The following is a 22,754-nucleotide window of genomic DNA, read 5'->3' as shown; positions in this document are numbered from 1 at the left end:
TAAAGTTTCTAGTTCATATTTTAGGCAGTTTAATAGAGACTAAGTTTGCTTTGAGTTTTTCCTGCCCCAGAAATAAATCTCTGCAAATATGCCTATCGCGTCATTTAGGCTTCTTTGAATTAACTATTTAACCAAAAGAACAAACTTTAATGGGATTTTTAAGCTTGCACATAATATGAATAAAGGGGATTCATACACATCTTTCCACTAGCACATAGGTATTTTCGAAGACCAGACTACCTTTCTTTTTAGAGGGAACAATTTTAGGCCCTCTACTTTTTTTGGTTATGGTTAATGAGTTGGTAAATGATGAGTCGGATAACTTTAAATTCGTTGATGATCTATCCGTACTGGAGCTGGGTGAAAAGAGTGTTTCAAGTGATGAAGACAAAATAATAGCGAGTTTATCACGTCAAGCTGAGGAGGGCAAAATGATCGTCAGTCGTGAAAAATCGCTCATATTAACTTTCTCTTTTCTAAGAGACAGTTTATCCCTTGCTTTACAGAATATTTCAGGCATTATAGATATTAAATTCTTGGGAATATATCTTAGACATGACCTGAAGGGGGAAAGACATACAAAGGAGATGATCAAACGGGCAAACTTGGATATCCTTTCTTTAAAAATCTTTAGTCATCCTGGTGTCCCCACCCCCCACCTATTGCGTATTGTTCTTACATTTCTCAGACCGCTGGTAGAATATGCTTGTCCCGTTTGGCATTACGGCCTGACTTCAGACCAGAACGCCTGGAAAGGATCCAGTACCGAGGTCTTCTGGTAGTGTCAAAATCTCCCAAAGTCCCTTATTGCACCCTGTTGAAACAATTTTCGCTTAAAACTCTATCGACACGCCGTGATGAATTGTGTCTTAAATTTGGTGTCGGTGTTTTGGAAAATCCGCGGCTTCGTGGAATCCTCCCCCCTGAGTATCTCCCTACGCGTCGAAGGCTCCCGCGAAATGTAGCTCAAGCGGTACCAAAAATTCAGCTGGTACCAGCGTGGCATATGCGGTACGCAAGCAGTTTTGTTCCCTCCTTCGTCAAGATTTTTAATTCTGCACCCACTCGTCAATAATTATATATTTTTATTTTCTTTAGTTCATTATTCTTTTTAAACTTGACTCCGTTTTGACCCTGTTTAGTTTGAATTTGTGATATTTCGAATCAATGTATATTTTTGCATGACGATGGCTGTGACTGTGATTTTTATATGTTTTATATGTTTAGTGTCTTGCTATGACAAAAACCGCCGCTGATCGGCATGACCGTTTTTATGGCGCTTGAAAATAAAATCGTTATCTCTCAATTTATCTTATACCTTTCCATGACGCATAAAAAGTTCAAATAGGGATAAATTTCTTTTTAGACAGTAAAAACAATGACAAAAGATTCTGGATATTTCAATCTTATATACAGTGACCGTCATCAGCAGATACATTAAACCTCACTGTAATCCAGCATTTTTTTTTCATTGCTTTTCACTATCTAATAAAAGGATTTATCCCTATTTGAACTTTTATTTGTGCGCTAGCACATACTTCGGGCGTAGTGGTACCTACTCGTGCTGCCTCCGAGAGTAGTAGACATAAATAGAGGTCTACTACTGCTAATCTCAGTCACCTTCCAACCACTGGCCGTCCTGGCAAGTTTTGACTATGAGGCAGGGTATTTTGTGGAATATGTTGCCGAGATGGGATATTTTGAAGCCAGAAATGGCTGACAAAATCATAAGAGGGGGGGGGGGAGGAGGGGTTCAATTCCCTGCACATCTAAAGTTCTAGCCGTAACACAAACAAGATATCTTAAGGAGCATTACAGGATTCTAAGAAACAAAATGTTTTCCAGCTGATGGCTGGAAATTGAGGTTTTTAGGATGTGGGAAACAATGGTGGACACGTTTACACTGCCAAGGCTCTTTTAAAAAGGGGAAAGAAGGATATGCGAGCCATTTCCGAGGGAGTACCAACAGCGCAGTGGCTGTTTGAGTGTGGCGACTATGGGAATTTGTGGCCTGAGTCGAACATCAGTTTCCATAATGCTAACAGAAATAATAATACTAAGACGTACTTTATCTATAACGCAAAAGTTGATAGGAAAAACCAAAGAAAACAGACAGCAGAAGAGAATTAAACTTCTGGCGATTTAATCTCTTTGGTGGTTTAACATAGGTTAACATGGTAGAATTTGGCCAGAAAACAAAATTTTTAGCAATATTAGCCGACTGGCTCATGCTCTGGATTTACAAACCCATATCCGTAAAAGCAGGTGATGGAGGCCTGGTGTCCGATTATTTGGTTGGGATGGGAATCGATGGTGTGAGCCTGTTAGCTCAATCAGAGATGACCCAGCTCCAAACTGGCACCTAAAGAAATCAGTCCAAAAAGCACGAGAAGTATCAGATGATTTCCCCCACAACACTCAACCTAACTCGACCACTCATCGCACTCCCGATCGAAGGCCGAAAATCGGGAGATTAGTACCTGTAATGTACGGACCGTTGATCAGCATATAACATTATTTTCTACGGTGTTTATCCTCTACAATCACCAGGCATGGGTAAGGGTAAACAATCCCTTCTCGGACTAACTTCAGATACTTTCAGAATAGGATATCCAAGATGATCCTCTACTTATTTACTTAAATTATCAAAGGTTGTCTAGAAACAAAATGTTTATCCTAGAAAGGATTGTTTTTTATCACCTCTTTTGAAAGGTACAGGGGGGGGGGCATTTTTCAAGAGAACAACTTACCTAAGTAGTACCATGCGAGAAATTTAAGAGATATCATCCTTTGGTGAGGTAGATGAAATAGATGAACAGTATCTCGAATTTGTTCGGGTGGAACCAGTAAGTTTATAACACTGGAAAAAGGAACGGATTACTGATGGAAAAGGAAAATGGGGGATTATAAGAATTACGAACTAAAAGCTGATTACAAAAGCTATTGGTAAGAAAATTCAACTATAGAAATATCTGAAAAATGAAAATAAATTAGTTTGACGTAAAATAATTATAATAGATGCTACAAATACTGCTACTAACAACTTAATGCAGCGGCATGCCGCCTGTGGCCAACACAGCTGCGCGCTTTCTCCTCCTCCAGTCCAAATTAATGCAAAGCTTCATTATTTACCCCTCCCATAAAGTTCCAAATTCCTTAGGAGCATCCTTCCTTAAGAATCCCTCCCACCCCAATTAGAAACAGCCTGCTTTTCGTCTGGCCCAAGAGGGACGACTGAAACCACAATCTTTGGCAATATGTCATCCTTCATTCGCAGAACATGGCTTAGCTGTATCAGCCATTTTTCATTACAGCCCTAGAAAGATGGATCAAAGCATATTTTTGTATAGCTTGATGACTGAAACCACAATCTTTTGCAATATATCATCCTTCATCCGTGGAACATGGCTTAGCTACACGGGCCATTTTTCATTATAGCCCTGGAAAGATGGATCAAAGCATATTTTTTGTACAGCTTGCTAATATACGGTGAGTCAATCTATTACCTAAAACTAACCTTAGACAATTTCTCTAGAATACATTTATAAATTTCTCTCACCCTTTTTGAAATTTCCGCGTCCAAAAACCATCCTTGACCACTGTCATTACCGTGGCTTCCAATATTTTAATCTAAGTTCACAGATACAACTTCCTATTCTTCCAAACTTTTTCCAACGATAAAAAAACACCCTGGGGCTTGGCTATTGTACTTTTTACGTCTATACTGCTTCCACTCTTTTCAATAACAATACAACCAAGGTAAGTGTATCTATCCACTTGATTGATCTTCTAGTTATCTGACATCACCTCCTCACTCTCATTTATTCTTATCATTTATTTATTCTCCCATTTAAACAACCTATTGATACTTTATTTATTAAATATCTATTTACAGTAATTAGACTACATATATATATTAAACCTCGTCTTGCGTCCTGCACTCTAAAAAAGTGCACTCTCAAAAATTCATTCACACTGAAATCAATTAATGATTGATTAACTATTGATCTAATAGATAATTAATGATAAGCATTAACAATTCCAATATTTATAGTTACTAATATTAATAACATATACAAATAGGAAATATAGATTAATCTTAGATTAATACTCTAATGATAAAAACTTAAACAGCAAAATAGCCTTGCAGACACCAAGTCTCACTAGCTTTTTTAGATTGCGGACTATGTTTAGTTTTTTTTAGGGGAGGGGGGATTTTTCGGGTTGTTTGGGAATTTATGTATTATATATCTTCTATACACATTTCAATATGTAATATAAACACCAATAGAGAATAGAAACTAACCTAATATCGAGTCATATTTCAACAAACCTGCGCACTTTGTTATTTAAACTCTTTAGTTTTAATTACTTTATTTTATAATATTAACAGGATATTACAAAAATACAGAATCTTAAAGGGCCAAGGACGTAAAAATAAAAAAATCGTATGTATATGTATATATGTATATGTGAAAAACATATTTTTACTACAGTTCTGTAATTTCAATGCTATAACATAAGGTGAAAATTTGGCTATCATCCCACAGCTAAGATTCAGCTTTATCTGAACTAAATACTGAACTAAATTTTTATTAATTGTTCTTTTGTTAAGAACCTTTTATTAATTAGAACAATTATTAGATTAATTAGAACAATTATTAGAACATTATTAGAACAATTTTTATTAATTCTTATTAATTCACTATTATAAATAAAATTTTATTTTATTGTTCAACTTTATACTATCTAAATTTTTCAATTTACTTTGAAGTTTTTTTTTGGTTCAAAAATACAATAAACAATAATGCAGAAATATACAAAAAAAGGAATATTTTCCGATTTTCTAAGTGAGTTAAGGACACAATACGTACAAGAAATGTCATACTTCTGGCTTGTCATAGAATTGCATGTTTGACAGGGAACCTTCAAAACAAAGTCTAAACATCAGAATACAGCCTAGTGATTCAGCTCTGTACTCTACAATAAGAAGAGTATAGGTACTAGTCTGCAATAAAAAAAAAAAAAAAAATACTAGCTAAGGATCCAGCTCCCCCCACTTATTATCACTATTTCTTTACTGAAAAATTAACTTCGATCCTGCAATGTGCAAAATTTTGTGGTAGAGCTGTCAAGGCAGTTTTATGGCTTAATTCCCAGCATTACATGACGTGGATAATAGAAAAAAGAAAAAAAAGCATTGTCTCAAGAAGGATGCTATGTCACAGGTCGTCTCTGGAAGATGTCTACACCGTCCAAGATGTCTTGCTTACTAATTTTCGGCGGGAACCAGACGCTAGGATTTGTTCTTGCCAAAGATTTTTCTTCTGTCCTGCCAAACAGAAGTCGTCGAGATGTCGGCAACAGCAAAACAGCAGATAATACTCTAAACGCAGCTTTGTGGTTAAACACCCGGCATACAGATACCGAGAAGATGTAGAAAATATTCGGCTGATACGTCCAGAAGGATGTTGTGCTGTACAGGTCATTCCTGAAAAAGCTTTGTGTAAAGCACCCGAGAGGTCATGTTGGAAAGTTGCCGCTGTTGTCTTGTGCGCCAACCGACATGGGAAGATATAAATCTTAGCAAGTATAGTAAATAATGTGCCGGGTCGTCCAAATTTTGACATCCATAACTTTATTAATCTTTGACATGTTACTTAAAGCTAAATCATGGGGTCGGACGATTCTAAGTGCGAGTCTTATGTTATAATAACAATATTTTTCTGACCAATTTTCAAGAGGTCATTTTCACAAAGCATAATATTTTCGCACAACATTTTCCCGAATAGTTCACACTGAGTGTAATATCCCTCTCCATCTCTATGCCCTGTCTTCAACTCATCCATGTTATGTTAGCTTTACGGCTATCGTAGTCAAATAGCACCATGAATTTAGGTGTAAAGATAACTTGGACGAAAACTTAGCAAATTAAAAGGTTTTTTTACTGTTGGCGTCAGGTGGCTTGGTGCAGCAGTGAGTTGTTAGCAGTAATCATAGGCAGCGACCTAGCGCTGCCTAAGTAAAGAACGATGTGGTTACACTGTGTTTTTTTCTCTAGACCCGAGCATTTCGTGTAGAAAGAGTTGTCGTAGAAACTTCAAAAACGGCTTATTCAATTTGGAATGGAAGCAGCTAGTGCAATTCTTCTAGGTAAGAAGAGGCTGGAGGACCCCAAGCCCCTCGCCCCGCCCATCATTCATAGCCATTTTGTTCAACGTAGTTGATTTCCAGATAGAAAATATGTTTTTGAGGAGCACACTCCCCTACAATCCTCAGGGCAATGGTTTTATGTTCTGCCCTGGGGGCATATAAGGTTTTTATTGAAGGCGTTGTCATAGAAAAAAAAAGAATCAAAACAGGCTCATTCGATTGGAAATTCAAAGGGCTAGTGCCCTTTTTAATAGTCGAAAGTGATTGGAGCACACCTAGCCCCCTCCCAGGCCCATCATTCCCCCAAACACATCCAATCTAAATTTTGATATAGCCATTTTGTTCAGCGAAGGCTAGTTGATTTCCAGATAGAAAATATGTTTTTGAGGAGGACACTTCCCCACAACCCTCAGGGCAAGGGTTTTAAGTTATGTCCTGGGGGCATGTAAGGTTTTTATAGAAGGAATTGTCGTAGAAACTTCAAAACAGGCTCATTCGATTGTAAATTCAAAGGGCTAGTGCATTTTTTAACAGTCGAAAGGAGGGCAACTAGGCCCCCCCCCCCACACGCCCATCATTCCCCCAAACACATCCAATCAAAATTTTGAGATAGCCATTTTGTTCAGCGTAGTTGATTTCCAGACAGAAAATATGATTTTGAGGAGGACACTCCCCCACAACCCTCAGGACAAGAGTTTTAAGTTATGCCCTGGGGACATATAAGGTTTTTATAGAAGGCGTTGTCGTAGGAACTTCGAAAAAGGCTCATTCGACTGGAAATTCAAAGGGCTAGTGCCCTTATTAATAGTCGAAAGTAATTGGAGGGCACCTAGCCCCCCCACGCCCATCAGTCCCCACAACACCTCCACTCAAAATTTTTGATACAACCATTTTGTTAAGCTTAGGCTTGTTGATATCCAGATAGAAAATATATTTTTTATGGAGGACACTCCCCCACAACCCCCAGGGCAAGGGTTTTAAGTTGTGCCCTGGGGGCATATAAGGCTTTTATAGAAGACGTTGTCGTAGAGACTTCAAAACAGGCTCATTCGATCGGAAATTCAAAGGGCCAGTGCCCTTTTTAATAGTCGAAAGTGATTGGAGATCAACTAGCCCCCCCCCACGCCCATCATTCCCCCAAACACATCCAATCAAAATTTTGAGATGGCCATTTTGTTAAGCGTCGTTGATTTCAAGATAGAAAATATGTTTTTGAGGAGGACACTCCCCCACAACCCTCAGGGCAAGGGTTTTAAGTTATGCCCTGGGGACATATAAGGTTTTTATAGAAAGCGTTGTCGTAGAAACTTCAAAAAAAGCTCATTCGATTGGAGATTCAAAGGGCTAGTGTCCTTTTTAAGTCACAAGTGATTGGAGGGCAACTAGCCCCCCTCCCCCACGCCCATCATTCCCCCAAACACATCCAATAAAAATTTTGAGATAGCCATTTTGTTCAGTGTAGTTGATTTCCAGAGAGAAAATATGTTTTTGAGGAGGACACTCCCCTACAACCCTCAGGGCAAGGGTTATAGGTTATGCCCTGGGGGCATATAAGGTTTCTATTGAAATCTTTGTTACAGAAACTTGAAAAATGGCTCATTTGATTTAAAATTCAAAGGGATAGTACCTTTTGTAATAGTCGAAAATGATTAGTGATATTTTTTGTTGCTGTTGTTGTTTAGACCAGGGTATAGAAGGCGTTTTTATAGAAGGCGTTGTCGTAGAAACGTCAAAAGGGGCTCATTTGATTGGAAATTAAAAGGGCTAGTGCCCTTCTTAAAAGTCGAAAGTGATTGGAGTGCAACTAGACCCCCCGCCCATTGCCTATTTTTACCCCAAACGCGTCCAATCAAAATTTTTAGGTAGCCATTTTGTTCAGCGTCGTTGATTTCCAGTTAGACAATATGTTTTTGAGGAGGACACTCCCCCACAACCCTCAGGGCAGGGATTATAAGTTATGCCCTGGGGGCATATAAGGTATTTATAGAAGGCGTTGTCGTAGAAACTTCAAAAAAGGCACATTCAATTGGAAATTCAAAGGGCTAGTACCCTTTTTAATAGTCGAAAGTGATTGGAAGGCAACTAGCCCCCCCCCCACGTCCATCATTTCCTCAAACACATCCAATCAAAATTTTGAGATAGCCATTTTGTCCAGCGTAGTTGATTTCTAGATAGAAAATATGTTTTTGAGGAGGACACTCCCCACAACCCTCAGGGCAAGGGTTTTAAGTTATGCCCTGGGGGAATGTAAGGTTTTTATAGAAGGCGTTGTCGCAGAAACGTCAAAAGAGGTTCATTTGATTGGAAATTCAAAGGGCTAGTGCCCTTTTTAATAGTCGAAAGTTCGAAAGTGATTGGAGGGTAACTAGGCCCCCCCCGCGCCCAGTATTCCCCAAACACATCCAATCAAAATTTTGAGATAGCCATTTTGTTCGGCGTAGTTGATTTCCAGATAGAAAATATGTTTTTGAGGAGGACACTCCCCCCAACCCTCAGGGCAAGGGTTTTAAGTTATGCCCTGGGGGCATATAAGATTTTTTTTTATAGAAGGCCTTGTCTTAGAAACCTCAAAAAAGACTCATTCGATTGGAAATTCAAAGCTATTAATAGTCGAAAGTGATTGGAGGGCAACTAAACCCCCCCCCCACGCCCATTATTCCCCAAACACATCCAATCAAAATTTTGAGATAGCTTTTTGTTCGGCGTAGTTGATTTCCAGATAGAAAATATGTTTTTGAGGAGGACACTTCCCCCCAACTCTCAGGGCAAGGGTTTTAAGTTATGCCCTGGGGGCATATAAGGTTTTTTTTTTATAAAAGGCGTTGTCTTAGAAACCTCAAAAAAGGCTCATTCGATTGGAAATTCAAAGTTATGCCCTGGGGACATATAAGGTTTTTATAGAAGGCGTTGTCGTAGAAACTTCAAAAAAAGTTCATTCGATTGGAGATTCAAAGGGCTAGTGACCTTTTTAATAGTCGAAAGTGATTGGAGGGCAAACAGCCTCCCCCCACGCCCATGATTCCCCCAAACACATCCAATCAAAATTTTGAGATAGCCATTTTGTTCAGCGTAGTTGATTTCCAGATAGAAAATATGTTTTTGAGGAGAATACCCCCCACAGCCCTCAGGGCAAGGGTTTTAAGTTATGCCCTGGGGATATATAAGGTTTTTATGGAAAGCGTTGTCGTAGAAACTTCAAAAAAAGCTCATTCGATTGGAGATTCAAAGGGCTAGTGCCCTTTTTAAGTCACAAGTGATTGGAGGGCAACTAGCCCCCCTCCCCCACGCCCACCATTCCCCCAAACACACCCAATAAAAATTTTGAGATAGCCATTTTGTTCAGTGTAGTTGATTTCCAGAGAGAAAATATGTTTTTGAGGAGGACACTCCCCCACAACCCTCAGGGCAAGGGTTATAAGTTATGCCCTGGGGACATATAAGGTTGTTTTTGAAATCTTTGCTGTAGAAACTTGAAAAATGGCTCATTCGATTTGAAATTCAAAGGGCTAGTACCTTTTGTAATAGTCGAAAGTGATTAGTGATATTTTTTGTTGCTGTTGTTGTTTAGATCAGGGCACTTCGTATCGAAGGAGTAGTTTTGGGAACTTCGAAAGGGACTCATTCGATTGAAAATAGAAAGGGCTGATGCCATTTTTAATAGTCAAAAGTGATTGGAGGGCAACTAATCCCCCTTCCACTCCCACCCTCCCATTTGCCCATTATGTTTAAAAACTAAATGTTGCCTTAAGATTAAATCAAAATACACTGTGATATTGCTAATTCCAAATAAGGCATCTCAGCCGTATCCCAAGAACGACTGAGGATATCATGTTCAAACTTTCAGGGCTATTTCTGCTCTAAAATTTAACCAAATCAAAATAGCGTAAGTGTATCCGTGCTATCAAAGAAGGTAAACAGATTTTTTTGCGAATGGTATCAAGTTTTCCATTTCAGGTCAACTTAAGGAGGTATGAAAATGAGTTAAACAGTGCTATCTGTGTCAAAATTTTACAAAGGGTGTATAGTATCTAAAATCAATGAAAATTTTGCTCAAGCATGCAAATAGCATGACAAACTATAAAGTATTAAGAAACGAAAAGATTTAAAGTATTATTTCCTTTTTCCCTGAAAAGACTATGTCAATATAAAGCGAACAGAAATTAATTTAAAAAACATTTTCCACAAAATAAGTTTTTCAAAGAAAAGTAAAGAACTCCATTAAACAAAAAAAAGAGCAAAATTAAAATCAAATAATCTACAAAGCGTGAAACTACCTTAAATCAGCAACGATAAATAAATGAAACCCAAAACGAATAGAAATTACAATAAATAACCGAGTCAAACTCAAAACGAGCAGAAATTAACATAAGTTGGGAGAAAAACCCCTATGCCTTCCTAAGGCCAGAACAAAATTTGCAATTTACTGAAAAAATACAAATGAATGTGCATTGTCAGTTTAATATACATACACTGATATTTAGTAATCGAAATGCATATACTGATATTTAGTAATCAAAATATTAATATTATTTGATTTATTAAACTTATAAAAGTAAAAACATTTATATTTTATAGCAGAAATTAACATAAGTTGGGAGCAAAACCCCTATGCCTTCCCAAGGCCAGAACAAAATTTGCACTTTACTGATAAAATACAAATGAATGTGCATTGTCAGTTTAATATACATATACTGATATTTAGTAATCAAAATATTAAATTATTTGATTTATTAAACTTATAAAAGTAAAAACATTTATATTTTTTTCAGTAAAGTGCAAATTTTGTTCTGGCCTTGGGGAGGCATAGGGGTTTTGCTCCCAACTTATGTTAATTTCTGTTCGTTTTGGGTTTCATTTATTTATCGATGCTGATTTAAGGTAGTTTCACGCTTTATAGATTATTTGATTTTATTTTTGCTCATTTTTTGTTTAATGGAGTTCTTTACTTTTCTTTGAAAAACTTATTTTGTGGAAAGTTTTTTTTTAATTAATAGTATTTAAATAGTGCTTCCAGCACATGTACTTGAAACTAAAGTTAGCTCAATTACGGTCTCTCCAGGTAGGATACTTATTGAGACTTGAGTAAAAACATCAAAAATTCTAAAAAACGTACATGCTTTCAGGTTTAAGGTCCTTGGCCCTGGGGGACTTCTTCACAAACAAAAAGCATAAAAAAAAGGAAGAGCGTCTTTCCAGAGGGGGAGAGGAAGGGACTAGCAAAAATATTTAAAAAGTTGGAAAGATACGAGATTATTTAAAGCACAGCAGTCGAGATTCAGCAAAAAAAATCTCTTCCTATCCCTCAAATACAACTTGAACTAAGAAATGTTTAACAGCTGTAAGATTATATGAATAACTAGAACATTTGGATTCTTGAAGCTCCTTCCATTGGAGTCTTAAGTTTCTTTGTTAATCAAGAATAAAGTCTACCCTACTTTAACTACTAGAGGTATTTCAGACTCTCTCAGTTCTTTTAAGTCATTTTTATAGCTCTCCCATTGTTTATGGGTAGTCATACAGAGACTTGAGCATCAAACAGTTCGTGGCAACGAGCTGTAAGTAAGGAGCGACCCGGCTCAATAGTAACCGAAACTCTAAGACACAGAGTTTTGATACCAATAGATATACCGAAAGAATGGGCTTATTATGCTGATTTTAAAAATATAAGTTTCATTAAGTTTAGTCTTAACGATTAAAGGCTACGAGCCTGAGAAAATTTGCCTGATTTTCGAAATAAGGGGGACTCCCCCTAAAAGTATTAGAATCTTAATGAAAATCACACCATCAGATTGAGCGTATCGGAAAACCCTAGTATAGTGGTTTCAAGCTCCTAATTTTGTAACTTAATTTAGTAAGTGCTCCTAATTTAGTAAAGGTCTCACAAACATCTTTCCACTAGCATATAGGTATTTTCAAAGACCAGACTGCCTTTATATGACGCATAAAAAGTTCAAATAAGGATTCTACTACTGCTACTAACAACTCACCCCAGCATTCATCCGCCTGAGGCCAACACAGCTACGTACGCTCCTCCTCCATCCCAATCTATTCAAAGCCTCCCTTTTTACACCCTCCCAGGAAGTTCCCATTCCCTTTAAATCTTTTATTATGACATCCTCCCACCCCAGACGAGGACAACCTACTTTCCGTTTAGCCCTAGACGGTTAGCCGAAAAGGACACTCTTCAGAAATCTGTCATCCTTCATCCACACAAAGTGCCCTAGCCACCTCAGCCTTTCCTTCATTATAGCCCTAGAAAGCGGGATTAAACAACATTTTTCTTACAGCCTACTGTGAAATACGGTCAACACCCTGAGCCTTGGCTACACTACTTTTAACATCTTCACTGTTCCCACCGTCTTCACTAATAATACTACTAAGCTAAGTGAAGCTGCCCACCTGATCAATCTTTTCGTTACCCAAAGTCACCTTTTCATCTTCACTTATTCCTAGCCTTAGTGACTTAGTCTTCTTAACATTAATTTTCAAATCTATTTTAGCACCCTGAACTTACAAAACCTCTAAAACTTCATTCATTTTGCTCAAAATTTCATCTAGGATGCTTAAATCATCAGCATAATCTAAGTCCAGGAGAGTTTTTCCCCTCCCCCATTTGATTCCGTGGTCTCCCGTTGCCTTTACTGTGCTCTTAAGGACAAAGTCCATCAAAATGATCCACATAAGGGAGGATATAACACAACCCTGCTTAACTCCTGATTTAATACAAAACCAGCTACTAACCTCATTTCCTACTAACCACAGCAGTGTTATTCTCGTATATAGCACTAGTCACTTTAATGTATTTGTCTGGTATACCATACAAGAATAAGACCTTTGCAAAAACTCTTCTATCAATAGAATCGAACGCTTGATCATAATCTATAAAACTGAGGACCAAAGGTGTTTGACACCTCAGGCACTTCTCAATTATTAAGCTAAGAGTGAAAATTTGGTCGACAGATCCTCTATCTTTTCCAAAACCGCACTGTTCTTCTCTTAAATTTTTGTCTATAGCATCTCTCAGTCTAAGAAGTATCATATTACTAAGTAATTTGCTGCCTACAGAGACCAGACTAATATCTCGACAATTATCACACTCACTCTTATCACCTTTCTTATACAGTGGTTTAATTAAGGCTTTCCTAAAATCTTTAGGAACTTTCCCTTTTTCAAAAATCATATTCATAATTTTCAGTAGCTTATTTCTAACCTCTGAGCCACCATATTTAAGAACCTCATTTATCACACTTTCAGCAGCTAGAGCCTTATTATTCTTTAATCCTTTTAGTACTGTCGCTAATTTTTCCTCACAAAAACAAATCTTCCTTCACATCCAAGGTATCACAAACATTTTCATTTTCCTCTATATCTTTTCCTAGCAACTCTATCTTGGTTTAGCACATTCTCAAAATGTTCTGCCCATCTCTCTTTAACTCTTTCCTTAGCACTTATTATGGCCCCGTTTCTATCTTTAACTAAGACAAGTCTGGATTGACAACTCCTTCTCAATTTATTAACATGCCAGTACAATACTTTACTATTATGCTTTCTAGCTGCATCTTCCAGATCCACGGCAATTTTATCCATGACCTCCTCTTCACACCTCTTTATTTCATATTTTAATACTTTCTCCACTTTTTTTATTTATTTTTTTTTTTGGTTTCATATGATCAATCACTCAGATAGTTCTTGTACAAGCCCTTTCTCCTTTTCATTAAACATAAGGCTTTTTCACTAATATTCCTAGCTGCAGTCCTGACTTTCTTCCAAAAAACACCATCAGCAACTTCACAAATTATTTTTCCAAAATTATTTCAATCATCTTCCACATTGTCAAATTTTAAACTCTTAAGCTTAGTATTTAACTGTTCCTGGGAAGTTTCTCTCAAATTACCACCCTGGAATGTACCAACATCATAACTTCCCGGGAGGTAGCTACCCTTCCGAAATTTCAGCTTTAAATTAACCCTAGACACTACTAGATGGTGATCTTTACTTTTAACATCAATAACACCAACTCCTATTTACCCTAGTATCTTGTATTGATCCTGCCGGTCTTCGTTTTACAACAACATGGTCAATAAGGTTTGCTGATATAGACGATCATTTAAAATCTTACTAAAAAGAATTTTGTAATCCACTATAAAAAAAAAAACGATGTCGACAATATTTTGATACAACCAAATTTTGAAACAACTTAGATAATGTTGATATTTTTTGCTTTTTTATATATATTATTTTATTTTTTTTTTATGTTTTAGATAATTTTGAAACAGCCAAAAGAAAAAAAAAACTGAGAAAATTGCATTTTTGGGTAAGAATAAATGTAAAACGGGTTCAGGGGGAAGTGTTTTTATTTTTTATGACCTTCGTCCCCTAAGAATCAAACAGAGAAAAATAATAGGTAAAAACATATAGTAACTGCAAGCGCTGCTATAAAAGAACATTATAATCTTACAAAAATGGTTCTTTAGTCCATGACAAAAAAAAAAAAGTAAAAAAAAAAAAAAAAAAAAAAATACAAAACAAACAATGTCAACAATATTTTGATAAAACCAAATTTTGAAACTACTTTGATAATTTCGATAATTCTTTTTAATTTTTTTTAATAAATTATGATATATTTGAAACAACTAAAAGAAAAAATCTGCGAAAATTGCATTAAAAACCCGAGAATATTGCATTTCTGGGTAAGAATAATTCTAAGCTGGGTTTAAGGGGGAAGTGGTTTTATTTTTATGTCCTTGGTGCCCTAAGAATAAAAAAGAGGAAAAGAATAGGCAAAAATGCGCTAATATAAAAGAGCATTTGTAGTCTTACAAAAAATCGTTCTTTAGTCCATGACCAACAAAGACAACTCCAAAATCGACAAGATGTCGCAAGCGAACGTAAGCTGATTTCAAGGTAGCAAGACATCGCGCTGAGCTCCTTGCATCCAGATCACCCGGCTGAATTCCTGAATAAGCAGTCAAATAGTCAGCAACGTGATCAAAAGTTGATATATAGTCGTCCAAAAAAGGAACTCCCTCATCTTCCCCTTCTCTAGAAGAAGAAAAGAAAAGTTAAATACATAACACCAAGAACGGTTTTAAAAATATATTGTAAAACATCACTATATAAATACGAAGGGGTACCCAAAACAAAACTAGACTGATGTTTTGGAGGACTAGGTTTCTGTAGTACGGATTTTTCGCTAGTAAAAGGGTCTGCAGCAACTTTTCACAAGTCAGCGTGTCAACTGCCATCACCGTAGAAGGTTGCGTTCTATTTTTTTTTTAAATTAAGGTGACTCGTCATTTTTTTGCGATGTCTGAATTTCGTGAAAAGCGCACAGCCATGAAGTTTTGCTTCCTGCTCGGAAAACGGCAACAGAAACCGAGTTAAATCTTTGCTAGGATTTGGAACAATAATATGTGATTCCAGCAGGGGGTTCTACGCTACTTTCGAAAATGAGTTCAGAGCATTTACATTGCCAACAGTTTTGCAGAATGATTTTTTGAACCTTTTTTATACCTGAAACGCCGACAATTCAAATTAAAAACCTGAAATCGCTACAGCATGGATACAACTACGAGCACTCAACATATATATTTTTTTTTTCAGCATATAAAAACTTCCCTAAACAATTAAAATTAACATTCATAAATAATTCATAGCACCTAAATTAGGAGAAGCGCTTAAACTCGAACCAGAAATTTTTGAACACGAGTAAAAATTCCGATTGTACATCCAAATTCACTGTTAATAGTCGCATCAAATATCCCAGCAGCTTTTTTGAGTAGAAAACTGTGAGCTAAAGCCGAAAATTTGAGCAAAAATTCTGATCTAGGGAAAAATTTAGATCGCATAACAAAAGCGACCATCAATAGTTGCACCAGATACCAAAGAAAACCTGTCTTGAGCCAAAAATTGTGAGTTTAAGCCAAACACTATGACCACTAGATATATTCTTGAAATTAACATACATAACGCTTTTTGAAGTTTACCTACAAAACTTAAATTATTTCAGAAACAATCCGAAAAAATGTCGGAAAAAAATAAACTTAAAGAATATCGCCATGTGTGTAAATGACAAAAATATTTAGGTAAAAAAAAGGTAAAGAATATGGCATTGGACTTTACAGTCCCTATCGGCGGTGCTGATCTCCGTTTCTTGGGCCTTCAGCCATGAAGTGCGATGGGGGGTGAGGGCAAACCATCCTGTGCTTTCGCACACCCTGCCTGTTTACTTTCCTCAGATTTCTCCTGGTACCCATTTACAGCTGGGTTGACTCTAGCTGAGCGTACAGAGTCACGCCACTGACCCCCGTTCCAAACCAAATAATTGGATACACTAGGATTCGAATCCTCGCCCACTCGGACAAAGAATCTTAAATACAGCGCACCAATCCACTCGGCTAGAACGGCTTTTTTTATATTCAAAAATATTTATATTGTAAGAAAACCCAATTTCCATTACCAAGGTCGTTGAACAGAGAATTCAAGCAAGGTTATTAAGCACCTTAAAAAGCCTTGATGGGACTTAAACGCGATTTAAGACAAAGTGAGCACAAGACCACTAAAAATAAAAAAGATAGCACGATATAAAGAGAGAGAGAGAGAGAGAGAGAGAGAGAGAGAGGAAGAGAGAGAGAGAGAGAGAAAAATCAGTCAAGGTTCAAACACTTCTGAACAATGCTACCATTTAACAAGTTCACATAGTTCGAAACAAAGTAGTATCGCAACACAGTCGCATCCCAGTTTTTACAAGCACAACTTACCCTCGAATAACGGTGATACGAGCAACTGCTTTGTGAGAAGGGCGAATAATGACCGGTTTTCCTTCCGACTTCAATTCGGCTTCTTCACTTTGAAGTGTGACGAACTCGGCATCCATCGAAACCAAAGTACCTTGAGAAGTAATTTAAGAGGAAAATTATAACAAAAAAACAGGAAACCCTAAAAATATACACACGATAATCTGGATACCATTTAGGTGAGACTGAAGGGAGCTACATCCTTCCACTGGATTCCCATGAATCGCTGGCAACCCAATAAATAATTCTTAAATACAAAAAGCGAATGATTTTTTATCATAGAAAAGCTTCACCCCTAGTTTTTTTTTAAATAAGGAGAACCTGCAAAATTAATTGGATTGCAACCTGACAATAAAAAATCGGAAAGGCTACCAAGAAAGTAAACTGTCTACATGTTACCAAAACAAGATTACCAAAAATTAAAGTATTACCAAAAATTATCCGTGAGTTACTTTTGACCAAAGATAGTATAAAACTTAGTTGAACTAAAAAACGGGTCAAATTTTCAAAACTGTTTACACTACGACAGGGACAAAACAAAATGATTAGATTTGACAAGATAGGTAAGATAGAACCATAGCCGTTCCTTACAGCCCCCCCCCCTCCCGACTCAAATATAAGACATTGAAGCCAAATCAAAGTGAAAAATTTGATCAAAGTAGGCAGCCTTCATCCGTGGCATCCCCCCCAGATAATACACCACAGAGCCCAGGGCAGCTTGCCTCGGTTGCCCCCCCCCTCATGTAAGGCCTGGATGGAGCTAATATTAGTTATCTGAGCTTAGGTATCTAATGATTTGAGACAACACTTATGCATACTTTTCGTTGACTTTATAAGTCAATGGAATGTTAAAAATAACCACCAAATGCTAAAGCACCGAAGATCCTATCTCTTAACTTTACTATATTCTTTAATATGATGTTGAACAAAACAATTTTTTTCAGATTTTTACAATTACAAACTTTTATTTTTTATTTAAAATTTTTCTTTAATTTTGTATTATTGTTAGACAAAATGAATTTTAAAAAATTAATTATTTTCATCTTAGGAATGTAACAAAGGAAACATGCATTAGCAACGACATAAACTTTTCGAACCTCTCTACACAAAAGCAGAAAAAAATATATGGTCTTAAAATGGTCTAAAAGTAGTAAATAACATAAAAATTACATATATGCTGAGTTTTGCACCCAGAAAAATGCGAAGCAGACTTTAGATATACAATAGACACTGGTACAGTGGTCCTTTGGATCATCCAATGAAAAACAAGAAAACAAATTGTTTTGGGACTTGGCACGTTTTGTCACCTTATTACAATATATACATTTAAAAAATTTGCTATTTATGCTGATTCCAAGCAAATAAAATTGCTCACGTAAAAAAATGGCATGGTTTTTGAAAATATCGGAAAATTCGACGACTTTGTAAAGGTTGATTAGTTTAGCTTGTTATTAAGGTCACTCGACACAAAACACGCCGAACATGCATACTTATTTGATTTTATACAACAACTAGCAGCAAAGCCCGTCCGCCGACAGGCTGAAAGAAATCATTGCCTGTTCTTTTTATAATGATCGGAGAAAAATCCCCCCCCCCAAAAAAAAACACAAAATCTGATGTCCCCGAGCCCCAAAGTAACCATTCAAACAATTTTATCAACTCTGACCGTAGCAGTGATCTAAATTTTGCCCTCAAGAAGAATTTTTTAATGCACTTTAATTGAAAATAAATAAATGTGAAATTTTAGTTATTATATTACTGTTTATGCACACGTAACAATCTGCTATTGGTACTCTTTTTTCAAATGTATATCTAAAATACATTCCAATACTACCATTTCTTAAAAAAAAAATTTTTTTTAGGATATATTCAGGGAGTCTAAAAAATGACTTCATCAGACTGATTTTTCAGATTTTATACAACAAGAAATCGTTGCTTGTTCTTTTTTATAATGATCAGAGACAAATTATCCCCCCCCCCTCTAAACACAAAATTTGAAGTCACTGAGCCTCAAAGTAACTATTCAAATAATTTATCAACTCTGATCATAGCAGTGACCTAGATTTCGCCCTCAAGAAGATTTTTTTAATGCCCTTTAATTAAAATAAATAAACATAAAATTATAGTTATTATTTTACACTGTTTATCCACACGTAAAAATCTGCTATTGGTACTCTTTTTTCAAATTTTTATCTAAAATAAAATCCAATACGATTTCTTAAACAGGAAATTGTCAAAGATATCTTCAGGGACTCTAAAAAAAATGATTTCAGAAAACTGATTTTTTAGACTCACTGCTCCGATGGACCAGGGTTGATTAAGGTGTTTCTTAGGCAGGCAAAATTGTGTTCAGATGCCTGTGTTCAACCAAATATAAAAGTTTCAACCAAATGTGCTAGATTTTTCTTTGTGTGTGTTTGTGTTGAGCTCACAAGCTATAATTTTTCAGAATTTTAAACACCTCAGATTGTTTTGTTCACAAGCTAGAATATTTCAGAATTTTGAACAAACCAGATTGTTTTGTTCACAAGCTAGAATATTTCAGAATTTTAAGCACCCCAGATTGTTTTGTCCACAAGCTAGAATATTTCAGAATTTTGAGCAAACCAGATTGCTTTGTTCACAAGCTAGAACATTTCAGAATTTTAAGCACCCCAGATTGTTTTGTTCACAAGCTAGAATATTTAAGAATTTTTAGCAAACCAGATTATTTTGTTCACAAGCTAGAATATTTCAGAATTCTAAGCACCCTAGATTGTTTTGTCCACAAGCTAGAATATTTAAGAATTTTGAGCAAACCAGATTGATTTGTTCACAAGCTAGAACATTTCAGAATTTTAAGCACCCCAGATTGTTTTGTTCACAAGCTAGAATATTTAAGAATTTTGAGCAAACCAGATTGTTTTGTTCACAAGCTAGAATATTTCAGAATTTTAAGCACCCCAGATTGTTTTGTTCACAAGCTAGAATATTTCAGAATTTTAAGCACCCCAGATTGTTTTGTCCACATGCTAGAATATTTAAGAATTTTGAGCAAACCAGATTGTTTTGTTCACAAGCTAGAACATTACAGAATTTTAAGCACCCCAGATTGTTTTGTGCACAAGCTAGAATATTTCAGAATTTTGGACAGACCAGATTGTTTTGTTCACAAGCTAGAATATTTCAGAATTTTAAGCACCCAAGATTGTTTTGTTCACAAGCTAGAATATTTAAGAATTTTGAGCAAACCAGATTGTTTTGTTCACAATCTAGAATATTTCAGAATTTTAAGCACCCCAGATTGTTTTGTTCACAAGCTAGAATATTTCAGAATTTTAAGCACCCCAGATTGTTTTGTTCACAAGCTAGAATATTTAAGAATTTTAAGCACCCCAGATTGTTTTGTTCACAAGCTAGAATATTTAAGAATTTTAAGCAAACCAGATTGTTTGTTCACAAGCTAGAATATTTCAGAATTTTAAGCACCCCAGATTGTTTTGTCCACAAGCTTTAATATTTAAGAATTTTGAGCAAACCAGATTGGTTTGTTCACAAGCTAGAATATTTAAGAATTTTGAGCAAACCAGATTGTTTTGTTCACAAGCTAGAATATTTCAGAATTTTAAGCACCGCAAATTGTTTTGTCCACAAGATAGAATATTTAAGAATTTTAAGCACCCCAGATTGTTTTGTCCACAAGCTAGAATATTTAAGAGTTTTGAGCAAACCAGATTGTTTTGTTCACAAGCTAGAATATTTAAGAATTTTGAGCAAACCAGATTGTTTTGTTCACAAGCTAGAATATTTCAGAATTTTAAGCACCCCAGATTGTTTTGTGCACAAGCTAGAATATTTCAGAATTTTGGACAGACCAGATTGTTTTGTTCACAAGCTAGAATATTTCAGAACTTTAAGCACCCCAGATTGTTTTGTGCACAAGCTAGAATATTTCAGAATTTTGGACAAACCAGATTGTTTTGTTCACAACCTAGAATATTTCAGAATTTTAAGCACCCAAGATTGTTTTGTTCACAAGCTAGAATAGTTAAGAATTTTGGACAAACCAGATTGTTTTGTTCACAAGCTAGAATATTTCAGAATTTTAAGCACCCCAGATTGTTTTGTGCACAAGCTAGAATATTTCAGAATTTTGGACAAACCAGATTGTTTTGTTCACAAGCTAGAATATTTCAGAATTTTAAGCACCCCAGATTTTTTTGTTCACAAGCTAGAATATTTCAGAATTTTAAGCACCCCAGATTGTTTTGTTCACAAGCTAGAATATTTCAGAATTTTAAGCACCCCAGATTGTTTTGTTCACAAGCTAGAATATTTAAGAATTTTGAGCAAACCAGATTGTTTTGTTCACAAGCTAGAACATTACACAATTTTAAGCACCCCAGATTGTTTTGTTCACAAGCTAGAATATTTCAGAATTTTGTACAAACCAGATTGTTTTGTTCACAAGCTAGAATATTTCAGAATTTTAAGCACCCCAGATTTTTTTGTTCACAAGCTAAAACATTTCAGAATTTTGAGCAAACCAGATTGTTTTGTTCACAAGCTAGAATATTTCAGAATTTTAAGCACCCCAGATTGTTTTGTTCACAAGCTAGAATATTTCAGAATTTTAAGCACCCCAGTTTGTTATGTTCACAAGCTAGAATATTTAAGAATTTTGAGCAAACCAGATTGTTTTGTTCACAAGCTAGAATATTTCAGAATTTTAAGCACCCCAGTTTGTTTTCTTCACAAGCTAGAATATTTCAGAATTTTAAGCACCCCAGATTGTTTTGTCCATAAGCTAGAATATTTAAGAATTTTAAGCAACCCAGATTGTTTTGTCCACAAGCTAGAATATTTAAGAATTTTGAGCAAACCAGATTGTTTTGTTCACAAGCTAGAACATTTCAGAATTTTAAGCACCCCAGATTGTTTTGTTCACAAGCTAGAATACTTAAGAATTTTGAGCAAACCAGATTGTTTTGTTCACAAGCTAGAATATTTCAGAATTTTAAGTACCCCAGATTGTTTCGTGCACAAGCTAGAATATTTCAGAATTTTGGACAAACCAGATTGTTTTGTTCACAAGCTAGAACATTACAGAATTTTAAGCACCCCAGATTGTTTTGTGCACAAGCTAGAATATTTCAGAATTTTGGACAAACCAGATTGTTTTGTTCACAAGCTAGAATATTTCAGAATTTTAAGCACCCAAGATTGTTTTGTTCACAAACTAGAATATTTCAGAATTTTGAGCAAACCAGATTGTTTTGTTCACAAGCTAGAATATTTCAGAATTTTAAGCACCCCAGATTGTTTTGTTCACAAGCTATAATATTTCAGAATTTTAAGCACCCCAGTTTGTTTTGTTCACAAGCTAGAATATTTAAGAATTTTGAGCAAACCAGATTGTTTGTTCACAAGCTAGTATATTTCAGAATTTTAAGCACCCCAGATTGTTTTGTGCACAAGCTAGAATATTTAAGAATTTTAAGCACCCCAGATTGTTTTGTCCACAAGCTTTGATATTTAAGAATTTTGAGCAAACCAGATTGGTTTGTTCACAAGCTAGAACATTTCAGAATTTTAAGCACCCCAGATTGCTTTGTTCACAAGCTAGAATATTTAAGACTTTTGAGCAAACCAGATTGTTTTGTTCACAAGCTAGAATATTTCAGAATTTTAAGCACCGCAGATTGTTTTGTCCACAAGCTAGAATATTTAAGAATTTTAAGCACCCCAGATTGTTTTGTCCACAAGCTAGAATATTTAAGAGTTTTGAGCAAACCAGATTGTTTTGTTCACAAGCTAGAACATTTA

General features: G+C 35.9%; 1 protein-coding gene across 2 annotated transcripts in view; it reads right to left on the bottom strand.

The window, feature by feature from the left end:
• Positions 1 to 22,754, bottom strand: part of PAN2 (PAN2-PAN3 deadenylation complex catalytic subunit PAN2) — a 207,770-nt gene that overhangs the window by 11,994 nt on the left and 173,022 nt on the right. For both annotated transcript variants that reach the window (XM_089090455.1, XM_089090454.1), the window contains exons 17-19: positions 16,914 to 17,043; positions 14,974 to 15,195; positions 2,751 to 2,860 (exon numbers count right to left, since the gene is read on the bottom strand). In XM_089090455.1, coding sequence (XP_088946581.1) covers positions 2,751 to 2,860; positions 14,974 to 15,195; positions 16,914 to 17,043 — 462 coding nt within the window. The remainder of the gene's footprint in view (positions 1 to 2,750; positions 2,861 to 14,973; positions 15,196 to 16,913; positions 17,044 to 22,754) is intronic.

Source organism: Artemia sp. Qi Xiang Cuo, chromosome 6, assembly GCF_049724085.1.
Source record: "Artemia sp. Qi Xiang Cuo chromosome 6, ASM4972408v1, whole genome shotgun sequence".
NCBI lineage: Eukaryota > Metazoa > Arthropoda > Branchiopoda > Anostraca > Artemiidae > Artemia > Artemia sp. Qi Xiang Cuo.
This window is presented reverse-complemented; position numbering and strand designations above follow the sequence as displayed.